General features: G+C 43.2%; 1 protein-coding gene across 1 annotated transcript in view; it reads left to right on the top strand.

The window, feature by feature from the left end:
• LOC123764950 (uncharacterized) overlaps positions 1 to 25,692 on the top strand; it is a 142,682-nt gene that overhangs the window by 36,121 nt on the left and 80,869 nt on the right. The window contains 3 exon segments of the mRNA XM_045753187.2: positions 15,987 to 16,935; positions 16,937 to 17,920; positions 17,922 to 19,736. Of these exon segments, the coding sequence (XP_045609143.1) occupies positions 15,987 to 16,935; positions 16,937 to 17,920; positions 17,922 to 19,736 (3,748 nt within the window).

The following is a 25,692-nucleotide window of genomic DNA, read 5'->3' as shown; positions in this document are numbered from 1 at the left end:
ATGCGTTCATCCTTCTGAGGGATGCATGCCTTCAACCTAAACGTACTATGTACGTTTAGGAGTGATCCTGGACTGCATGGATTCGAATCCTGGCCGGGTCAATACGAGTTCTTAGTGATCTATGGTTTGCGTGTTCCTGCAGCTTTCTCATATATATATATATATATATATATATATATATATATATATATATATATATATATATATATATATATATATATATATATATATATATATATATTCTTAGTATCAGTATTGAGAGCAATCTAGATGCGAAAAGTCACGTTAAAGAACCTCTAGTAATTTTTGAAGAATTTATTTTCTGAACCGTTTCGTTCCTCTCTGGAAAATCTTCAGATAAAGAATACATGAGGTACAATTCTGGGTTAAAAACACATATGAAAGGGTCGAATGTGTATGGGGGTGTGAAGGGGGCCAATCAAAGAAGCTGGCGCACTCAAAAACCATATGCACCATGACATGACGCTCACCAGGAACAGACTAATAAATAATATAAAAATCCTGTAATCTACTTATGATCAAGGAAGACTGCCAATACTGGAAGCAATACTTATAAAAGAGAAACAGATCCACCTTAAGTATACAAAAATAACGCCTTCGCCTTCTTGCCGACACGCAGCCATAGATCTCAACACACACTACACTGGCTACTGACGACGTTTATCCTGAGGTCTTCCCGCCCTCCGAGAGTACACGAGTACCCAACGCCTTAATCGTTGTTTGACTGGCCTTATTCCCTTACCCTAGGTACATACATACATAATTCCTCCATCCATTTCTTCTGTACAACGTAACAATCATCTCAAAACCCACTTCATGGGGCCCTATCATAACCATAACATTCCTTCCATTAACCCCCATTAGTCCTTCTACCCACAATCCCAGCCATCCCGTCCCTGCTACTCTCCCTCCCTGCATCCCCTCCTCCTTCCTCTCTCTCCTCTTCCACTATCTACCTCCCTCCCCCTCCACAACATCATCCCTTCCCTCTCCTCTTGGCTCTCGTCCCGTGCCATGCGGGCGTCCTCAGGGGGCCAGTGTCACTGTCCATATGTCGTGTAGTTGTGCCTGGTGACGTGGCACTGCTGTGTATATACATATGTAATATGTATATTAGCAAATAGAAAATATCAAATAAAGAAAAACATGAAAAGGAGGATGGTAGGACAAGAGAATATGCAGAGTGCATTGACAGGAGGGGGGGGGGGAATTCCCCCTTTTAAACAAATATTAAATATTTGTTAAATATATATACATATATATATTCTACCCACTTCAAGACTCCGCACCAATATAGAAGCATCAAGAAATATGGGCCAATAGGCCCTTTGCAGTTACTTTCATTCTTCCCTTTAACTTACCCAATATTATACCCATTGTTTCGTGTTCTGTCTTGTGTTGAAAGTTTGTTTTCACCTCATCCAAAACTATTGTAACATATCACCTCACCCAAATGCAGGTATAAAATCGAAGATGTTTAAACTCTGTTCAGTTATAGTTGTGTGTGTTTAAACTAAAGTCTTTGAAAATGTAATAAGTTTTACGAAACGCGCTCAAGTGTCGCGTCAGACTAGAAATAAAAATGAATTTTGGAGAATTGATTTTTCACTTACCATCAGCAGCGAAGAAAAATATAAGAAACATTGAGAAAATTCGTGTTAGAATTATTAATCTTACTTTTTCGGTCATATTTAATAATATATGTCTACAGGAAAGACTGCTACCAAAATATACTAATATATATATATATATATATATATATATATATATATATATATATATATATATATATATATATATATATATATAAAAGGGGGTACCACCTCTGATGCAATTGTAGGGACCAACAGCCTCGAAGAAGAAAACAAAGAGTATTCGGATGAAAACTTGCCATTTAACTCTGAATACGTGTGTGTTCACTTGTAAACAATCACTTGAATGTAAATTTACCATTAATAATGAGTATTATTTACAGACTTTTGGAAAGCAATGGGGAATCCTTTATCGCAATTGCTTTCAAACTTATACATGGAATTTTTCGAAAAGAAATTCGTTTCAAACATTACCACTGGAATCATTCCATGGTTTAGATATGTTGATGATATTTTGTGTATATGACCTACAGATGTAAATACAGATGAATTTGTAGCTAAACTTAACGATCAAGTCACCTCTATAAAATTTACTATGGAGACTGAACTATGGTCCCCCGAAAGCACCAGGGTAGTACACGGTCAGATTACGTTTTTTATCAAGTAATTGCATTACCAGAGAGAACTCGTGCCGGTTATTCACACATATACTTGCCTAAACCACAAGTGAGAGGTAAACACAAATCTGGCACACACCCCTGCAAGTGGCTCGAACTCAGGAAGCTCAGGTGTTAGCGGACATAAGCATAACTGATACACTAACTGTTACACCGCCCAGACCCTACAAAAGGGAACGAAATTTCACGTTCCATCGAAACACTTGGTTTACCGTGAGAAATGAGGAGGGAAAGCTCTCAGCATGTTAACAGGTGTCAGAAGGTATCTACTCTAGTATCTCACTTATGTAAAGGAGAGTGAGAGAGAGAGTGAGAGAGTGAGAGAGAGAGAGAGAGAGAGAGAGAGAGAGAGAGAGAGAGAGAGAGAGAGAGAGAGAGAGAGAGAGAGAGAGAGAGAGAGAGAGAGAGAGAGGTGTGTGTAGAGTAGACAGAGTAACAGCAGTACACCCCCCTCCCCTCCCCCCCCCCCCCCTTGCACTCATCTGGCCATCCCCACGAGTCTTCCTGGTGTGGGCGAGGTCTGGGAGCCCCACACACTCCGGCCCCCACCACCAACCATCCCCCCCCCCCACTCCCCTTCATGTCTGGGCTTCTGGTTAATCCTTTGTATTTTTGTTTTTCTTAATCGTTTTTGACGTTTATTTTTATTTTATGAATCTACGTTAATAAAAAACAATAATCTTAAATAATTAACTATAATTTGATATGTCTATCGAGGCAGCGTCCTAAGCTGTGACAAAGGTATCCTCTATTTTCTGTTCAAAGTTGGAGGCCAGACGATAGGGGCTAGCCTCACCAAAATTTGCAGAAGGAATAGCCTGGGGTTCGGTATGAACATAGGCTGATCAGGGGTCGCCAGAATTCATAAGGGAACAGTGTGCCAGGGTCACATTCAGACCCCCCCCCCCACAAAACTATTTTTGGCACTTTTTTCATTTATTAATGTTTTTTGCACTAATTGCCCATTAACCCTGTAAATATTTTGATAAAAAACTCAAATAAATTATATTATTCTTATCATAATATGAAACATTATCCACTGAAGCTGGGAAAATTAATAGAATATTTCTGATATTCATATTTCGGCCGTAATCGAAATATGAATTAGTGACGATAAAACATGTAAGGAAAATACTGCCATCACTCCTCCCTTAGCCTCATAATACGATGGAGTGATAGATGGGTAGATGGAAAGACAGATGGTTAGACTGATGAATGGATAGATAAATGGATGGATGGAAAGATGGACGGATTGATAGATGAATGGATAAATTAATAGATAAATGGGTAAATTAATAGATGAATGGATAAATGAATAGATGAATGGGTAAATTAATAGATGAATGGATAAATTAATAGATGAATGGATAAATTAATAGATGAATGGATAGGTTTACAGATGAATGGATAGATTGACAGATAGATGAATAGATAGAGCGATAGATGAATGGATAGAGAGATAGATAGATGGATAGTTAGATGGATAGATAAATGGATATATTGATTGAGAAACAGGTGAATAGATGAAGAGGTAGATGGGTAGATAGAGGAGAATATGGATGTATAGATAGATGGATAGATGAGTAGATGGACATATAGATGAGTAGATGGATAGACGGATTGATTGATGGACAGATTGATATATGGATGGATAAATGGATGGATAAATTGATAGATAGATGAATGGATAGAGGGATAAATATATGATGGATAAGGGGGAAGGATAGACAGATGAGTGGTGGATAGATGGTGAAATAGGTGAATAAATCATAGATAGATCGACGGATAAATAAATAGATGGTTGGATAGATAGGTGAAATCTCGCAGACAAACCCGGGCAACGCCGGGTACCACCCATAGTATATATACATCTACACTAAAATAGAGAATGTCTGTCTGTCTATTCAAAGTTGGAGCACGCACTCTTGGGGCTCAACTTGCCCAAATTTGCAGGGAGAATGGTCTGGGTTACGGGACGGACATAGGCAGATCGGGGTAGGCTTAACTAAGTTAAATATAATTTAAGAAATATTATTAATTATTCACACCCTCCGAAGCAGATTCTCTCGAACTCAATTCTGGACAAGTGTGAAATATTCGTTCAGCTGTCCGACGACTTTTTCGTCATCAGAAAAAAACTATTTCTTAACCCTTAAGGAGGACCCGGGACCTACCTCCGGGTACCCCCTAATATATTTTATGAAAGGTAAGAGTGGCTAAGTAGGGGTGGTAATTGGAGAGGGGGGAGGTATAGGGGAGAGGGGGGGAAGGGTATTTAAATGTAACGTGGTTACATTGCTTTCAGGGATTGAATGTTCAGGGGAAGAGTGATTGACAGACCCAGGACTATGTCACGTACCCTGTCCTATATTATATATATATATATATATATATATATATATATATATATATATATATATATATATATATATATATATATATATATATATATATATATATATATATATATATGTGTGTGTGTGTGTGTGGGTGTGTGTGGGTTAAGGCAAGTGTCTAGGAGTCACCAGAACGCAGGTTCAAATCCCCGCATTACTCCAAGTGATTTTTGTCATTGATAATAATAGGCAGAGAGTAATCACATTAACGTGACTGCATCAGTGAGAAAATCCGTAGGAGCCGTGATGTGGGTTCGAACCTGTGTGTTGGGAGTTTCCCTGCACACACGCTAGCTACTAGACCACGACATGGTCTAGTCGTTTTCAGACATGGATTTCCTCACTGATAATAATAATAATAATAATAATAATAATAATAATTACATTAATAGTTGTAATTAAATTATTAATATTAATGCAAATAATAATGTTAATAATAATAATAATAATAATAATAATAATAACAATGATAATAATGTTAATAATAATAATAACAATGATAATAATGTTAATAATAATAATAACAATGATAATAATGTTAATATTTATTAACAATTATACTAATTATATTTGCAATATTTGTATTATATAATACCAGTAATGTTATTCTGTTATATATATACAAGTACCACTACTTATATTTCCATTAATACAACTACTACGTTAACTACTTCTATTTATAATACAATTACGCTGCATGATTGTATTATAAGTAGATATAGTTTCAAGTAGTAGTTGCCTAATTTATGCGCTTAACTACTACAACCGCATGACAATTAACGCATTAACATACCTACCACTTCTTCTAGTTACACCTCCATTAGAACCACTATATCCCTTCTTTCCCCATTAATCTGGTATAGTTCTGCCCAGGACATTATATAACCTATATATAACTTTGAAATACAAAATGAAAACTCGACATTAAACATATGATCTATCGCACGTGAGTTGAAGTCCCGACGCTTAAATTAGTTTTTAGGGCCTTTTAGAGTATATTTTCAACCACGGACGTAGCTATATATTTATACAATGGTAACCAGCATATATACGTTGTTCACCTGTCTTGCGTCGACAGGGCTAGATATCTGCTATAGTCGTAGACCTGCGTGCGGTGAGGGCCACATTCTACATTCTAGAATGTAGAATGTGGCCCCACATTCTACAGGAGCACAGAGGGGCATAATGGTGGACGGGGATAGGACAGATTGGTCGTAAAATAGACGGATTGATGTCTGTACTAGAAATAGTTATGCATGAATGAATGATTAGTTAATAGTTCTCACAGGGAGTGTGCATGTACGTTCCGGGACTATAAATAGTCAGAGAGGAGAAATGGAAATATCTGTTAAGGCAGCATGTGGTAGCCAGACAGCGGTTGTTATTTTTGGAGGGAGGGCAGGGTGTCACTTAGACCATCAGGGGTACCAACAGTGTCATCGGCCCTTTTGGTGATCCAACTTATTGATCGCCGTTTTTGGCACCGTTGGAGGCTACTGAGCATCAACAGAAGGAATGCAACACGGTTGGAGGCTAGTGAGCATCAACAGGAGGAATGCAACACGGTTGGAGGCTAGTGAGCATCAACAGGAGGAATGCAACACGGTTGGAGGCTAGTCAGCATCAACAGGAGGAATGAAACACTGCTGAAGGTTACTGAGCATCAGCAGGAGGAATGCAACACGGTTGGAAACTACTGAGCGTCAACAGGAGGAATGAAACACTACTGAAAGTTACTGAGCATCAGCTGGAGGAATGCGACACTTCTAGAGGCTACAGAGCATTAACAGGAGGGACAAAACAGGCGTAAGTCACAGTGAAACAACATAGCTTTAATATAAGGTTGGTTACGCTCGCTGTACATAAGGGTAGAGGCGCCGTATTGCGAATTTAAGAGTTTGTTGACATTCTTATGGGACTCACGGTGGGATTAGGGCATTTCCGACAGGATGCTTTGGTATATGCTCCACTTCCTGCTTCCTCGTTGATGCTCACGTGTCTTGCTGAGTGTTCGGGAAATGTTACACGCGGCGCTCGGAATATTCACGTCTGGTTCGTCATCATATGATGAGGCAGCTGAGGGCGTCACTCACAGACTCATTGTTAATTTTATTTAGAGGGATTTCCCAAATGCGCGCACACGTAACGCACACGCGCATTCACACACACACACACACACACACACACACACACACACACACACACACACACACACACACACACACACACACACACACACACACGGGGGTCTGGTAGCTGAGTAGACAGCGCACAGGACTCGTAATCCTGTGGCCCTGGTTCGATTCTCGCCGCCGGCAGAGACAAATGGGCTGAGTTTCTTTCACCCTGATGCCCCTGTTATTTAGCAGTAAATAGGTACCTGGGAGTTAGACAGCTGTTACAGACTGCTTCCTGGGAGAGGGTGCCTATGTGATAAAAAGAATAACTAGTAGTTAGTAACAGTTGATTGATTGACAGTTGAGAGGCGGGCTGAAAAAGCAGAACTCAACCCCCGCAAGCACAACTAGGTGAATACACACACACACACCCTCATCTCATACCCACCCTACTACCCCTCCCCCACTCCCACCATGTCGCCCCTCCCCCCCCCCCCCTTTCCTCCCAGTACCCCTTCCCAATCATCCCATACCCTCCCTGTCCCCCCTTCTCTTGTCCCCCCACCCCACCCCACCCCTCACCCCAGTATCCTCTGAGATCCTGTTATCCACCTCACAAATCCTCGCACCTATGTAACAGCTTCCCCCTTCAGCAGAACGCTCATCAAGAAGGGGACATAAGAAGGAACAGAAGAAAGTGAGTCTCAAGGCAATGTACTCTAACATAGATGAGATTACAAATAAAACAAATGAACTTGGAGAATGGGTACTAGATGAAAACCCAGACATAATAGCACTCACAGAAACAAAGCTAACGAAAACGATAATAAATGCAGTGTTTCCACAGGACTACTGTGTTGTGAGGAAAGAGAGAGAAGGAAGAGAAGGTAATGGTGTCGCCCTGCTGGTAAGAAAAGGCTGGAGTTTTGAGATGGTTATTCAGGGCTGTGAAGGTTTCAGTGACTACATAATAGGTACCAAAGCAATTGGAGGACAAATAATTATAATCGTTGTCATATATAACCCACCACCAAATGACAGAAGACCCAGACAGGAATATGATAGAAACAACATGGCCACCTTTAACATAATAGAGAGAACAGCTTTTGTCGCTAGCAGGAATGGATCTGGACAACTAATCATGGGAGACTTCATCCACGGGAAGATAGATCGGGAGAACAGAGACCCACATGGAGAATCAGACACATGGTCCCACTAAGCTCCTGGCTGTGGCAACAAGAAACTTTCTAAGCCAATACATCAAGGGACCGACAAGAATGAGAGGGGAAGATGAAACAGCCATGCTTGATCTGATATTTACCCTCAATGAGTGGGATATAAGGGAAGTTAAGTTGGAAGCACCCTTGGGAATGAGTGATCACAGTGTATTGATGAACAAATCCACAAGGGCCGTGACGAGGATTCGAACCTACGTCCGAGAGCATCCCAGACGCTGCCTTAATCGACTGAGCTACGACATTGTAAAAGGAGTTGAAACCGAAGTTCTACTGAACTTACTGGATCCTGTTCAGTAGAACCTCGGTTTCAACTCCTTTTTACCATGTCGTAGCTCAGTCGATTAAAGCAGCGTCTGGGATGCTCTCGGACGTAGGTTCGAATCCTCGTCACGGCCCTTGTGGATTTGTTCATTTGATGCATCACGCAATTGTGACTTCTGTGTGCAGTGTATTGATCATTGAGTACCTGGTGGAGCTAGGATTTATCTCCCCCCCCCAAAAAAAAACAACAACAACTAGGTAACAAAGGCTGGCATACCGAAAGGGAAATTATGAAGAGATGAGAAGTTTCTTAAGGGATATACCATGGGACACAGACCTCAGAGCTAAGTCTGTATAAGACATGATGGACTATGTCACCCAAACGTATCAGGAGACAGTAAACAGATTTATCCCGGCCCAAAAGAAAAAAATCCGGGAAGCAAAAGAAGAATTCATGGTTTAATAGAGCATGTCTAAAAGCAAAGGAACTGAACAAAAGGGCGTGGAGGAACTTCCGAAATAACAGAACACCAGAAAGCCGGGAGAGATACCAGAAAACTAGGAATGAGTATGTCTGTGTGACAAGAGAAGCAGAGAAACATTATGAAAATGATATAACAAACAAAGTCAAGGCCGAACCAAAGCTACTCCACGATCACATCAGGAGGAAAACAACAGTTAAAGAACACGTGATGAAACTTAGAACGGGTGAGGACAGGTATACAGAGAATGGCAAAGAGGTGTGTGAAGAACTCAACAAGAGGTTCCAGGAGGTTTTCACAACAGAACGAGGTAAGGTCACTGCGCCTCACCTCGTGGCAGTAAAGGTGGGAGAGGTGGTAGTAAACCAGGCGGCCTTGGAAGCGTTCGAAATTACAAGAGATGAGGTCATGAGACACCTGTTGGATCTGGATGTGAGAAAGGCTGTTAGTTCAGACGGAATCTCACCATGGGTGTTCAAAGAGTGTGCAGAGGCACTTTGCTTACCACTCTCCATAGTGTATAGTAGGTCACTGGGGACGGGAGACCTACCAGAAACATGGAAGACGGCTAATGTAATCCCAATATACAAAAAAGGTGACAAACAAGAGGCATTGAACTATAGGCCAGTGTTCCTAACTTGTATACCATGCAAGATGATGGAGAAGATCGTGAGAAGAAACCTAGTAACAATCTGGAGAGAAGGGACTTCGTGACAAATCGCCAACATGGGTTCAGGGAGGGTAAATCTTGCCTTACAGGCTTAATAGAGACCAGGTGACAAAGATTATGCAAGAAAGAGAAGGCTGGGTGGCCTGCATTATCTTGGACTGACGGAAAGCCTTTGACACAGTACCCCATCAGAGGCTGGTACATAAGGTGGAGACAGGCAGGGGCACATGCACTAGGGGGACACAGGTGGAAATTGAGTGCCCAAATGAGCCACAGAGATGTTAGAAAGAACTTTTTTTTAGTGTCAGAGTGGTTGACAAATGGTATGCATTAGGATGTGATGTGGTGGAGGCTGACTCCATACACAATTTCAAGTGTAGGTATGATAGAGCCCAGTAGGCTCAGGAACCTGCAGATTAGTTGATTGACAGTTGAGAGGCGGGACCAAAGAGGCAGAGCTAAACCACCGCAAGCACATCTAGGTGAGTACACGAATTCCCATGGTTTAAAAAAATATGTAAGGAAGCTGAACTCATACGCACTAGAACATCACAAAAACATCAGAATAAGAGAGAGAACAGAGGAAGGAAGAAGAGAACCAGGAGTCAGTTTACACGAGTGAGTAAAGACAATATGAGAATATTACATATAAATCCCTAACACACTTCAAACACTCATCAATGTTTCTGTGATTCAAAAACCGTCTATTATTCATGTGAGTCAAAGTGCTCTCAACTCACCCATTATACCTTTAATAATGCTTCTACAATTTGTAAAAAAATTTGTATAAAATGCTTACGCCCTGTAAATACTCTTTTCAAATCTCTAAACAAATTCTTGCTCTTGCCCTTGTATTTTACCTCTGCCTTCCCACCTCTGTGACCTTGTTTACAAGTGTGTCCCGGCCAGTACAAACCCCTCCAGCATCCTTCACTGTGACGTGTATACCGCCGACATCATAGTTAATAAACAAAACCTCATAAATAAATAGTAATCACCGGCCCGTATGATGCTGGCTCCCGTTTTCTGATGTAAACAGACTGGCGCACTTCCTGTCAAATGGAATTGACCTTTAGTTCCTCTCTCTCTCTCTCTAATATATATATATATATATATATATATATATATATATATATATATATATATATATATATATATATATATATATATATATATATATAGTGTGTGTGTGTGTGTGATGTTGAATATAACCGAAACGGTAAGATTAGTAATTCTAACACAAATCTTCTCAATATTTCTTACGTTTTTTCTTCTCTGTCGAGGGTATTTGAAAAATTAACTCTCCAAAATTATTTTTTTACATTTTTATTTTTGGTCTGACGCCTAAAATCGTTTCGTAAGGGCTTCTTACATTCTCAAAGACTGGCTTTACACATAACAAATATCATGCTTATATGCGTTTTGGGTGAGGTGATATGACACAAATGTTATAGGTGAGATGGGTATAAATTGGGTATGAAAACATTATAGTTAATAAATATGTTTTATTCGATATGTTTTCATACCCAATTTATACCCATCTTATGTATTGGAGGCAAATTAAGCTCACCAATTATTCTTGCAGACTGATTGTCTGCAATAGTCATACGTAAAGAAGAATCCTTGCAGCAGCTAAATATATAGAAGAATATGCAACAATGAGGTTCTTGCAAATTAAATCTCTTCCAAGTCTTGCGTGAGACCAGGTAAACGCACATTCTGGCGACATAAAGCAGAGAGAGGGGGAGGGAGAAAGAGAAGGAGAAAGAGAAGGAGAGAGGGAGTTGGTAAGAGAAAGGGGAAGAGGGAGCTGGCAAAGAAGAGGGATTCCTCTTGGTGAGCCTGAGCTGCGTCATACCGGTCACTGGAGTAAACATATCACCGCTGTAGGGCGTTCTTTACTTGTGTTGAACAAGTGTTCTTCTTCTCGTGTGTATCGTTGGTGCGGTGCACCTGTGATGTAAACACTTCCGGGAGGGAGGGAGGAATGAAGCCAGCCAGAGAAGGAATGAGGATAGTAGGGAGAAAGAAGAGAGTAAGTGAGGGAGAAGCTAGGGAGGGGAAAGAGAGAGAGAGAGAGAGAGAGAGAGAGAGAGAGAGAGAGAGAGAGAGAGAGAGAGAGAGAGAGAGAGAGAGAGAGAGAGAGAGAGAGAGAGAGAGAGACGCCGGCGGAAGTTTAAAAAGGGGACGTCACCTCTCCCTCATCCTCCACCCTCTCTCCCACCTCTCATCTCCCACATCCCTCCAACCCATTCCTAAACTATTCCGCTGTGCCCCTTCCTCCCTTCCCACCACCAAGGGCGGGGTTATTTACCAAAGAGCGGTCCATTTCCTCTCTGCACTTGGCTGTGTACATATTTATAGTGCTTCGCGCCTATAGTCTTGCGCCGTCTACCCTCCAATCCTCGCTGTTGTCTACTTCGTCTTCAGCATCTAACTTGTCTTAGACTTTCACACATCTGCTGATGTCTTCTCTGCCTTTCCTGCGAAGACCGATTGAAGTGCCTCAATCTGCTCTCGCTAAAGACGCAGGACAAGGCGGGCGGATATGATCAAGGCTTCTGTTTGGGTTAGGTATGGCTATAAAAGTAGGTGATATACACAGGGTTCTGAATGTGTCGAGTGAGGATAAAATCATAATTATAATTAGCTTTTATCGGGGACAGGCGCTTGTATTATATATATATATATATATATATATATATATATATATATAGGTCGAACTACTGACCCTTTCACGGATGCAACATTTGCCTAACTCTAGAATGCTTATTTACTGCTAGGTGAACAGAGACATTAGGTAAAACTGAACGAATCCAACCATTTATGTCGCGCTCGGGAATTGAACTCAGAACCAACCCTCATTATGAATTGAGAACCAAGCCAGCTGTACTATGAGAGCCGTTGTGCCCGTAACTGTCCGTATACCTGAGCGTGTGTATTTGGGCAGGTATGTGGGGACATGCACATGTTGAGGCAATTCATGCACGGGTTCTGAACCTGTCAGGGAGCCAGGGTTCACACAGTTGGCATACAGAGGTCAGGTACGCTTAGTCCAAGTCAAGGCTGCGCCATTGTGGTCCGTCATTTCTTCTAGTTACTGGTCAGGCCGAGGTGTTTTTAACCTGTCTGTGCCAACCCGTTCTCGCAAATTCGTAAAGTCAATATTGACTTATTAACTACGTGCATAGGTGATATACTAAACATAATAGATACCCCTAAAAAGATTCATAGAAAACACCGACCTTACCTAACCTTGTTAGTATCTTAAGATAAGCATCTTATTGCTTCGTAATTACAATTATTACTTAACCTATACCTATTATAGGTTAGGTAATAATTGTAATTACGAAGCAATAAGATGCTTATCTTAAGATACTAACAAGGTTAGGTAAGGTCGGTGTTTTCTATGAATCTTTTTAAGGGTATCTATTATGTTAAGTATGTCACCTATGCACATATTTAATAAGTCAATATTGACTTATTAAATTTGCGAGAACGGGTTGCTGTGCGTGAATAACGAACTAGCTTTTCTTTTAGAATTATAGTTGCAAATGTATAAGTATACCAAGAGTATTATACCTGAAGTATACGTGGAGAATACCTGGAGTGGGTCCTGGGAGTTCTTCCAAGCCTGACTTGAGGCCAGACATGTCTTGTGAAAACCTGGTCTATAAAGCTGTTACTTGAAGCAGCCCGCATTGTGTTATGAGAGGGCCATCTCTCATTTCTATAAAGTAGGATTTCTGTAAGTTGCCGGGTCGACAAGGCACTCAGTCGGTCGGCAAGCGCCTTTATATTATCCTATTGCAGAGATGACAGCCTGTACCCCGCTGGGAATTCTTAGTAGTTTACCCAAAATTTACGCCAGCCATGAGTATCACATAATACAGCCGGTATGTTTGATTGTCAAGGCTGTCATGAACGTCACATGACGCAGTCAGCATGTCTGATTGACAGGGATGTCACTAACTTGACATGACACAGCTGGTATGTCTGACAAAAGGATGTCTTGAACAGGATATATGACATTTGACACCCTTCCCTTCGTTGACAGACATTAGTATGTTTGTCAACGAAGGGACATGACGTGCCATGCACGGGACATGACGTGAACGTGCATGACATGATTCCCTTCGCTGACAGACATGATAACTGAATAATAATTGTTTAATTATTGTTTTTATTGGACTATCGAAAATATATTAGTGGAGGCCCCTATTACTATGTTTCTTTTATATATACAAGAGTTCTTACATTCTTTTAAAGCCAGCAGCAAGCATAGCGTTTCGGGCAGGTCTTTAATCCTAATTTTTCCCAGGAATACGACCCGCCAAATCGTTTAACAACCAGGTATCCATTCACTGCTGGGTGAACAGAGGCTACAGTTAAGGATTGGGGCCCAATCGATCCTCCCCGACCAGGATACGAACCCAGGCCAAAGTTCGAAGTGTTGAAGTGTTGATGCTAGAATTGAGAGCTGAAGCAGGTGTTTCTTGCCTACATAACGGTGCTTCCCTGTCTGTGACTACGGAGAAAGTAAGGTCCGGTTATTTATGAAAAAACTACAATCATTGTTGTACCCGGTGTGTTAAAGTTTAACTATCCTGACGTTCGACTTCTTTAAGTCGGCTTTAAGGTTGTGGATGAAGGTGGCTTTTATTTAATATTTCAGTGTATTCTATTTGTTACTCTTTGACAACCTGCACGCTTCCTGTCACCGTCGAGGCCACTAAAGATGAAGGCCCTTTGGTAATTCAGATAAATCCAGGTACTGGTCACCATTTTTTCCTTACATTTGTCTCTCTCTCGTTTACATTTCCAGCTTACACATATGTTCTTTTGTTGGACATATGTCAGTCAAGTCAATAGAAGCGTTGTAATGCATTAGACTGTAGGTGTTAATGGAAGGTAGCTGCTTCTTGAGTAATATCAAGGGTTTACTAATATTGGTACCAACGAATCAGTACTACTCGAACTGATTCTGTGTAGTCCTCCTTATTATTTCATTTTCTTTATAACAGTTATGTTCAGAGAAAACGAACATAAGCATGATTAACTTAAATAAAATATCATTCATTTTGTTTAGCCTACCTGAATTTGCCTTTGAGTCACTATTTCTCTAGAGGCCCTCGACGAAGACACGAAGCCTGCGGCTTGTTAAACGTCCCCCCCCTACATTTGTCATGTTTTTTCGCTCTACGGTTCCCAGACACTAGTAAAGCTAATTTCGACGGATGTGGAAGAACGTAATAATACGTTCTTAAATTTTTTTTTTGAGATATATACAAGAGTTGTTACATTCTTGTACAGCCACTAGTACGCGTAGCGTTTCGGGCAAGTCCTTAATCCTATGGTCCCTGGAATACGATCCCCTGCCGCGAAGAATCGTTTTTTCATCCAAGTACACATTTTACTGTTGCGTTAAACAGAGGCTACAGTTAAGGAATTGCGCCCAGTAAATCCTCCCCGGCCAGGATACGAACCCATGACATAGCGCTCGCGGAACGCCAGGCGAGTGTCTTACCACTACACCACGGAGACTGCTGCTAATGTGTTATATGTAATACGTAATACGTTATATGGAGATCATGAAGCCTAAACTATGCTCAGCTTTGTTCTGCCGTGGGCCTGTGAGCCTTTGATTCAGGTGAGAGCACGAGCTTATTATTGAATTTTTATTAGTGGACGATAAGCCTACTGGGGAAAAAGCCATAAGCCTACCCATAAACCAACGACAAGTCATCTGATGAATGAACACTAGGTCTACTAGATTATTAAAGATAGGCCTACCGGTACATCAAAGATAGGCCTACTTGTAAATCAACTATAGGCCTACTGGGGGAATTAACACTGTTATATGCGGTGACACGTATTAAACGCAGCCAGTCTAAAGTGGCATAAATTTTCTCTTATTGACCAATAGTAACTAAAGGAAAATGGCACTTGTGGAAAAGCTGACAGTGGACGGGGTGTGGGAGCTGACAGAAGACGGGGTGGGGGGCTGACAGTGGACGGGGTGGGGGGCTGACAGTGGACGGGGTGGAAGAGCTGACAGTGGACGGGGTGGGGGAGCTGACAGAAGACGGGGTGGGGGGCTGACAGTGGACGGGGTGGGGAGCTGACAGTGGACGGGGTGTGGGAGCTGACAGAAGACGGGGTGGGGGAGCTGACAGTGGACGGGGTGTGGGAGCTGACAGTGGACGGGGTGGGGGAGATGACAGTGGACAGGTTGGGGGAGATGACAGTGGACAGGGTGGGGGAGTGGACAGGGTGGGGGAGCTGACAGTGGACAGGGTGGGGGAGCTGACAGTGGACGGGGTGGGGGAGAATGCTGCAAATGAGTGGCTTGGGATTCGTAATCCCTTAGTTATTGCACTTGGCTTATACATAAAACAATCACAAATACTTAATACTAAATCCATCTCCAGTTTGATATCATATGAACAGATATCATAAACATTGCATATAAAATCACTGTGTTACAATCTTCTTGAGAATACTGACCCAATTCATGCTTGTTTTGTTGCAGGATTGACCCCAAGGATGATGCAGCAGCAGTGGAGGAGGTGAAGGCAGCGCTCCTGAAGGTAGAGGGCGATGGAGAGGGAGGAGAACCCAGGCCAGAGGCAGAAGGGGTGAGTGGCGAGGTGATCCACGAGCCTCCAGACCGTGGGCGAGGCGAGGACCAACCCACCATTGTTCTTACTCTCCACGACGATGGAAGCCCACCCGAGCCCCCGCCCCCTGCGCCCTGCCCTGGGCTGCTCAGCGCAACTGACGACCTGGAATTTATCGACTCCGATGAGGCGGATTCTGATGACAGAGTTGTCGAAGCTATTGGACCTGACGTCGAGTACTGTGACCAGTGGTTCGACGCCCGTGGAACGCTAACTCGTTCCAAAGAAGATATTGCTCGCATCATTGATGATTACGATGATTGCCGAACAAGTAAATATTACGACGCTGCGGACGAAGCAGCTCAACGTCTTAATGGCACAGAGTCGGTGGGAGCGCAAATTAACAGTAAAGAAAAGCGGGGTTCATTGAAGTCTCGGGAGTGGGTTAAGAGCTTCAACGAGGAGGCCGAGTCACGGATACAGCGTTGGATGAGACTACAGAAAACAAAAAATCCTTCAAGTCTTCCAAAAAGCAAATCTGAAATTCGTCTGGATGGGATTGAAGAGCCAGGAGAAAAGTGGTCAGCCAGAGACGAGATCCAGCTCAACGCCACGAGGGAAAACGAAGCCCACGCCAGTTATCTTCACAAAGAATATAACGATAATGTTAAAATAACGGAGAGCGAACGTCAGCAAGCATCAGAAAAGAAGCAGGAGGCACGTAAGGAGAATCTCAAGAAAATATTCCAAGTAAAAGGGAAGTTATCTATCAAACCCATCGTAGACTCGCAGCGGCCGACGTACACAGACACGGACATTTACATAGCTTCAACACCTTACGCTCTGGCCAGCACCACAGACAAGCAGGCAGCCAGACGGAGAGTCTCTTGATGCATCTGAGGATGGTATCAACTGCAGCTCTGCTGACCTTGACCCTGCATTAGACGAGTATCTTGTCTCACAAGATAATCATCAGAATAACGGTGACAACAGACACCTATTTTCGAAAACCAAACAAGAAAACGCCAAAGAATCGAAATTAACACTAAATTGTGATCCATTAAGTATTCCAAACATTGTGATAGAGACTCCGGGGGTCACTGAAAAGAATGTGGAGTTTTCAAAACAGCTGTACAGAGAAGAGAGAATGAGAGCAGATTACATCCCACAGTCAAAAGCCATTTCACAAGAGCAGGACACTACAGAAGTTAGTGTCAACTCTGAACCTAATGACGTAATACAGAATGAAATACAGATCAGCTCCAAAGATACAGGAACGCCATCTCATGAACAAGACGCAAAACCAATAAATATGAATGCTAATTCAGAGGCTCAGGAAACAGAGGAAGAGACAGAATCAGAGTCAGTTTCACGTGAAACAAATACCACTATATTATCAACATCAGAAGCTAAGGAAATTCCATCTGAGGTATCCAAGGACCAGGAAGTCTCTACTACAATATTGACAAAAACGAAAGAGTCCTCATCGGCCCAAACAAAACCTGAGACAACAGAGATACAGTCCTTGTCAGATTCAGCAAAGTCTGACGTAAAGAAAAGAAAAATAACTGGAGCAAATATCCCAAAATCTATCAAGAACTTTGCAGGCTCCTTTTTTACACAACAAACAAGTGGAAAAGCAAAAAATGTATATGTAGAAGAAAAAGAAGGAGATAAAAAGAAAAAGAAAGGGAGAATCAGCCCATTCACCAAAGATTATCTCTCCAGAGGCTCTAAAAAAGCCGCGCCAGAAGAGGTAGAGAACGAAACAGGTCTTCAGCCGGGCCCTGAAAAAGCCTCAGGAAGTGTGTGCGATAAGAACTCTGCACCAGTGAATACCAATCCTTTTTATAGACGACGACGGCAATCCATTTACTGATGACGATATGGAGGAAACAGTGCCAGGAAGCACAGATGACGAGCCCACCGCCACGATGGCACGAGAGACTCTGCCCGATCTTCTTCCCTCATCTGGTATTGGGAAACCTCCAAGGGAGTCCCCAGATAGCCTCGAGTACACATCAGTCATCGAGTCTGATGAACAGAAATCAATTTCCCACGAATCGTCACCTGGAGCTGGAACCTCGTTTGTGGAAGAAGGAGGCTTGAGGCTACGGAAAGATGCTCTTCTCGCAATCAAGTCAATGAACAATGACGACGCCTCCACCCATTACTATAGCTTCCTCAGCGCCACCGATGACTATCATACACCCACAAATGAAGCCACAGACGACTATAACACACCCACTACAGAAATCGAGCAAAGAGAAGAGATTCCTATGCAGGAAATGCTTCAGGAAGAAGACACGTTCCTTCATACTTCTCAGCTAATAAAGTTCCCAAACTCAACTCACGATCAGACACACGACAAAAAAACAAGAGAAAGTTCACCTGCCGAGCCTAATTGGACTGAGAAGCCAACGCCAGTCCAAGACCCCAAGCCAGACGTTTTGCCAAATGAGTCTCAGAGAAAAATAATAGATGAAGAAAACAAGGAGAATCTTGAAAGTAAAAACATGAAGTTAGTCATAAACAAAGCTGAGTCCCCACAAAGAACTCCTGTTACCTCGCTGCCAGCAGCAAGCGTGAAGTCGCCGGGAACAATGCAAGAAACAGTTCCACCAAGCCAACTGATACCTCAGTATAATGATCCCGTTTCTCTAGAACTTGCTGACCGGCAAGTGAAGTCCGTTCTCTTCATGAGCACTCAGGAGCCTCCCAAGCCAAGCCCAAGGAACAAGAAGGGAAGATACGGCTACGGTACCGGCGACGCTACCCTTACCACAACTACTCTCCCTGTTTCAACAAGCAACAGTGACACCGCAGCAGTCCATGATAAATTAAAGACTTTAAGCAATCATGGAATGAATGGCACGACAGCGGCTATAGACAAGCCCCAAATAGCCACCTTCCCCAGGCGAAGTGCTTCATGTAAAAAAGCTCCGCCTCCTGAGCCGGATATAAATTCTTCAGATTCTGGGTATGTAGGACCCGGGAGCAACTACTACGGGGGAACCGACTCCGAACCCATTTACTGGGAAATTAGCGAAACAAAAGGGGCGCCACCAAGACCAAGCCCAAGATCAAGAAAACCCCCTGGACCGCCTGGTGACCGTTCCCTGAACCAACCCCTGGCTCCCTCACCACCTTCCCTGAGTGCAACTCCTACAAACACCCCAGTGCAAGACTCTCAACCTGTACCCGAGTGGATAAACAAACGGGCACCGGTACCGAGTCCACGAAGCAAGAAGCAGCGTTCCCTTCAATCTCTCCCAACCTTCGCCCCGACAGATGACACCATGGAAGCAGTAAAAAAAAAACTTCAGCTTTTATCCCACGAGCCCCTGCAAGACTCACAGGTGCTACAGCAACCAATAACAGCACAGGAGGAATTTTACAGTGGTAAAGCTGCTTCTATATCCTACGGGTTCACCCAATCTACACGCGCCGCCCCGCCATCGCCGCCAATGAGAGTCAGGAAGGTATCCCAGATCTCTCTTCCAGCGGCTGTAGTGGCGGACGACGCGACGTGGCGGCAACAGAAGAGAAGAACCGTACATGGTGGCGACGGGCCACCGGGGCCACTCTCAGCGAGGCGAGCAAGAAGGCGCACCGACCCTACTCAAGGCCTTCCTATTCCCTCCATCAGGGCCGCCGTTCAGGTAAGTTCTGCTCCTCATTGGTGATGCTTGCAATAATAACAAAAATATGCAAAATGTTTATGAAATTTGTAAAGAAGAGAAGTGTCTTCGAACAGCATTTGTTCAAGGTTTGTACTAAGTCTATATTAAGAGGTGAGTATTTTTCTGTCAGCATTGGGCATTGCCTCTCCATTCATAGTCACCATGATATTAAGGAAATGTATTTTACATCCATGGTAATAAGTAATGCATTCATTTGAGACACGTAAGGCTTTGTTTTATGGAGGAAATTCAGTCTTGTTGTTACCAGGTGAGCGGGAGGCAAGGCTTTCTAGGTGCACCATCTTCAAGGCTACAGGTCCCTATACGAACACAACCAGAGGTAATATCCCCTGATATGTGTGTGTGTGTGTGTGTGTGTGTGTGTGTGTGTGTGTGTGTGTGTGTGTGTGTGTGTGTGTGTGTGTGTGTGTGTGTGTGGAAAAAAGTTGATTGATTGACAGTTGAGAGGCGGGGCCGAAAGAGCCAGAGCTCAACCCTCGCAAGCACAACTTGGTAAATACAAATAAGTGAGTACACTCGGAAAATACAACCAGGTAGAAAAAGCTAATAGCTTGCCTTAGGGCCAATATGTCTGGTATACGTTCTTGCCCAAGGACAAGTGACTTTGGGTCAGTGGCTTTTACCCAGAAGGTAAACACCAAGGTGTCGCGCCTGGGGGAGGGCCGGAGCTTACGTGACACTGACTACGGGTTGAGCTCTAGCTCCTCCTGTCCCGCCTACTAGCCTTGTTGTACCTGTTGTGGTGTCATTTAGAAATGGTCTGGCGTACGAATTCCTCCTATTTTGCATGCCACAACCCACTAAACTCTGGGACTTTATATTAAGCATAAACATTTTTAATAAATATTTTCATTAAGCAGTCATGCAGTGGACAAGCAATCACTCATGCATGTTTAAGTCAATATTGTTTTGCATTTACTGGTTTTAGTTCACTTATTTTTTATTTCATTTCATTTATTGTGCCCCCACGACCCGTCTCTATGGCTCCGGAGCTGATGAAAGCCAAGACCAGAAACTGACCCGTAAGGCTTAGTTAGAAAGTTATGAAATGTTGGGACATATTGCCAAGATTTTAGGTAATCTCATTTGATCAACTTTTTGGAATTGTTGTGGGGAGAACAGAACTCGCGTTTCAAATCTCCGCAGACGCATCGTGGTCAAACTTTGTCAAGAAATACACACAACATACAGTGGCTACTGGTATTTAAACATTGTCAAGCAATACACCGAACATACGTTATACAGACGCCACAGATAAAATTTATTGTCGCCAAGCGAACAACAGGATCCTCGGAGTGTCGACATTTCCGGTAACATTTAACTCGGCGACAAGTCTACGTAGACAGAACGTTTACAGATGAAAACCTTAAACCATCATCAAAACAATGAGTCGGCGGATTCACGATACCTTATTTCAGTGGGGAAATAGTACGTATTATTTTCGAAGCTTTTATTCGAGACGTGTCATACACTTCCAGCACTGTAAACCAATTAAATAAACAACCATAATACCTCAACAACATTTTATAAACCCAGCATGCAGTATATTAAGTCACATGTTACTTCATACAGGTGAAAGGCCTCATGAGTGTCCAGAGTGCGGGAAAAAAATCCGACGTATTGGAACTATGAAGACTCACAAAATGGGGTATACAGGCCCACCCCTGATATATATAATACAAATAAAATTGCATAAAATGACAATAAAAAAGTACTGGGGTGGGAGAAGAAAATATTCATGGAGAACCGGCAAGATATATTCTCTGAATACTCTTTATTCTCTTTACTGTCACTTGAGTGCCAGATGTATAAATCAAATACTGATAGTAATGTGATAGTTGGTATATATATATACTATTGCTTCGTGGTGGAAGATGGAATGAGTCACGATGAGGTGAGGAAAGATGAGGTCAACAAGGGAGGAGGTAAACAAAAAAGTGAGCATCAGGTTATGGTGATATAACCATTCTATAACCAGTATGTGGAACCCGTTCTCACCCCCCCCCCCCCCCGACTGTCACTTCTTGACCTGGACGAGGAGCCCCGTGTACTAGAGGGAAGTTTGTGTATATAAACACTTGTTCATTTAAACACCTGTTGATATGGTGTTTGTTTTGTGACCGAACACACACACACACACACACACACACACACACACACACACACACACACAGACACAGACACACACACACACACACACACACACACACACACACACACACAGACACACACACACACACACACACACACACACACACACACACACACACACACACACACACACACACACACACACCGGTAATTAGTTTATTTATGGAGTAATATTCATTGGCTGAAGTATGGTAAGCTGTGAGGCAGTGTTGTGGTCTTGACGTGTTTATTGATGTTTTAATGTCATTTGTTGTCGTACTGGTCAAGTGGTTTCCTGATTTCCTGGTAATTTCGTGTCGCATTGGTGTCAGATTTCTTTGTTTTGGTACCATTTGTTTTTCGCTTGAACCACTTGAGCGTGAGATCTCGCTCCAGGTCTGTCAACTGCTCCGAGGATGACAGCTGCATCTGTCGTCAAACTTCTACAGAAAAAAAATCCTTCGCATTGTTGATAACTTTCTGTGCATTTTTCTTCATGTAAAAATGACAAAGGTCTACGACTCACAACATAATATAGCGTTAAGTTAGGGTGATGTTGTGGGCGTTGCCGCTCTCCCATCCCTTGCTTTCTCCACCTTATCTCCCTCACCCTTACTCTCCCTTCTTCATCTCTCTCTTATCACCACCACAAATGCATTGTTTCCACCAGCGAAACTTTTTTTTTTTCCCCCAACCCGGATCCGGTATTCGCACTACAGCGGTCCCTTAGTTCAGCCACCATCCCTCCCACCATCCCTCCCACCATCCCTCCCACCATCCCTTTCTCCATCCCTCCCTCCCACCATCCCTCCCACCATTCCTCCTTCACTCATCCTGACCTTTCCCCCCCCCCACCCCCCCTCACTGTCCCTCAGGTGTTCTCTAGGCGCGCTGGGAAATCCACCTGGACCTGTCTCATGAACTGCGAGCCTCGGCTGTGAACACGGCAATATCTCCGTGTGGAGCCCTCGTCTAGGGACGGGTGTCCTCGCCCACTCCAGTGAGGAGGATACTGGCAGGGTGTGTGGCGACCTTCATCGTCCTCAAACTCGATTTGTGATATAATTATGAATTTTCCCGTTGCTTGATGTTGCTGTTGTTTTCTTCCTACTTTTTACAGTCTTGTTAGAGCTAGAGTTCTAGACGCTGCCAAGTTTTGATCAGATTGATGTGCTTACGTTCAAATGTTGTATTTGTTGAATTTGTTTGGCTATTGAGTACTGGAATGTAAATACACAAATACCAATTGTAAAATAATGAATGCAGGCGATAGGATGTAGCAGGCTTAGCACCGCCTGGATGTGAAAGCTCTACAGTTCATTATAAAAAAAAAATACCAGCAGGTAGACAACGCACTGACCTGGTCTCCTGAGGTGCATGTAAACTGGGGAACATCATCAGCATTTGCAAGACTGCCGATGGTAAGAACTGCCTTCATAAATCTAAGCAGGTAGGGTAATAATGAGGAGAAACCATCTAAAGAGGTAAGGTGATTATAAGGAGAAATCACTGTAGCTATTACGACTATGTAGCACTTGGAAAGGATATGAGGATAATGATTTGGGAGAGGACGGAGGGAAGGAATGGTGCCCAACCGCTTGAAACGTCACCTCAAGTTGCACATGGAATTCACAAGGGGGGCAGCACGGAGCTGCCAACAGTGTTGTGGAACGAGAGCTGGTGGATGCAGATTCCGCAGATCAGTTCATAATAAACTACAATAATTTATGCATCAATAACACTAGTCGAGCGAAGGCGAAGAGGTGGCGCCCAGGAACTGAAACTCAACTCCTACAGCCGCACCGTGGCGAATAAATTCAAATACACATTTGGTTTGTGTGTTATCACACACGAAATAAAGTCCATCAAAGGCTCAGCATTAGAAAATTGGCAGTTATATGACAGATGGCATTCAGACAGGAAAAGTAAGGATCATCTGCATCTTTCTTGACTGCCAGAAAGTTTCTAGTACTGTCCCTCACAAAGTGCTGCTGTTGTAACCGAATAGAACTGTAGTCGATATATTCAGATAAAGCTCTATTCAGATTACTAAACCGGACAGTGAGAAAAATTCGTATGTTCTACTAGAGGTCTGTATATGAGAGTATACTGAGATGAGACACACCAGAGACGGCTGTAATGAAACACAATCCAGGAACACCTGAGATGAGACACATCAAGGATATATGCCATAAGACACATCAAGGACACATGAGATGACACACGTTAGGGATACCTGAGATAAGACACACCAGGGACCCGTGTGATGAAACACACCAAGGACGCCTGTATTGAGACACTCTAGAGACGACTGGAAAAAGTTCCTTCTAGCGTCCCTGTGGCTCATGTGGGTACTCAGTTTCCACCTGTGTCCCCTTGTTCGCGTCCCACCAGTGTTGAATAGTTTTTCTGTGTTTACCCGGTCGATTCCCCTGAGGATTTTGTAGGTTGTGATCATGTCTTCCCTTACTCTTCTGTCTTCCAGTGTCATAAGGTGCATTTCTCGCAGCCTTTCCTCGTAACTCATGCCTCTTAGTTCTGGGACTAATCTAGTGGCATACCTTTGGAATTTTTCCAGCTTCGTCTTGTGCTTGACAAGGTACGGGCTCCATGCTGGGGCCGCATACTCCAGGATTGGTCTTACATATGTGGTGCACAAGATTCTGAATGATTCCTTACACAGGTTCCTGAACGCTGTTCTGATGTTAGCCAGCCTCGCATATGCCGCAGACGTTATTCTTTTTATATGGGCTTCAGGAGACAGGTTTGGTGTGATATCAACTCCTAGATTTTTCTCTCTGTCCGTTTCATTAAGCACTTCATCTCCTATTCTGTATCCTGTGTCTGGCCTCCTGTTTCCACTGCCTAGTGTCATTACTTTGCATTTACTCGGGTTGAACTTCAACAGCCATTTGTTTGACCATTCACTCAGTCTAGGACATCTTGTAGCCTTCTACTATCATCCTCTGTTTCAATCCTTCTCATAATTTTTGCATCATCGGCAAACATTGAGAGAAACGATTCTATACCCTCTGGGAGATCATTTACGTATATCAGAAACAGTATAGGTCCAAGGACTGACCCCTGCGGGACTCCACTTGTAACGTCTCGCCAGTCTGAGACGTGTGTATGTGTGTTTGTGTGTGTGTGTGAAAAAACAGTTGACAGTTGAAAGGCGGGCCCAAAGAGCTAGAGCTCAACCTCCGCAAGCGCAACTAGGTGAGTACAGCTGATGGTAGATCATAGAGTAATAGGTAATGGATTAGAATGATCAGATCCTGTTATCAGTACTATGATATGTTGATCACTGGTTGATCGGGTGGTGGCGGCGTCGGCCTGACGCCGCGCTTAAGAGGGTCTTGTTATATATCGAAGTTAAGGTTTTGACCCAGAGTATTCTTCTAGTTAGGTGGTGGTGGTGGGGATGATGGTGGTAGGGCTGGTGATGGTGGTGGAAAGGGTGATAGTGGTAGGGGGTTGTGGTGGTGAGGGTGGTGGTGGTGGGCGCGGTACTACTTATCTGACAGTGTCTTGAAGCCTTTGTTACACCTATTGCGTTACAGTTCTGATCTTACAATTCTGCAATTCTTTGTGATGGTGGTGATGACACTGTATGATTGCTGTGTGACGTCAGTGGCGTGCTGCCCCTCACGTTCTCCCCTCACCCCCCAGCAGTGACCTCACGCCCCGACTCTCGCTCCCCTCGAACGTTTCCCGGCACTGATTAATCTGCCTCACGCTCCATCTTCCTCGGTATCGCCTCAAGGAAATACCTTTAACATCG

The sequence above is a fragment of the Procambarus clarkii genome, chromosome 29 (genome assembly GCF_040958095.1).
Source record: "Procambarus clarkii isolate CNS0578487 chromosome 29, FALCON_Pclarkii_2.0, whole genome shotgun sequence".
In the NCBI taxonomy this organism is placed as follows: Eukaryota; Metazoa; Arthropoda; class Malacostraca; order Decapoda; family Cambaridae; genus Procambarus; species Procambarus clarkii.
Note: the sequence above shows the minus strand (reverse complement) of the source record. Positions and strands in the feature narration are given on the sequence as shown.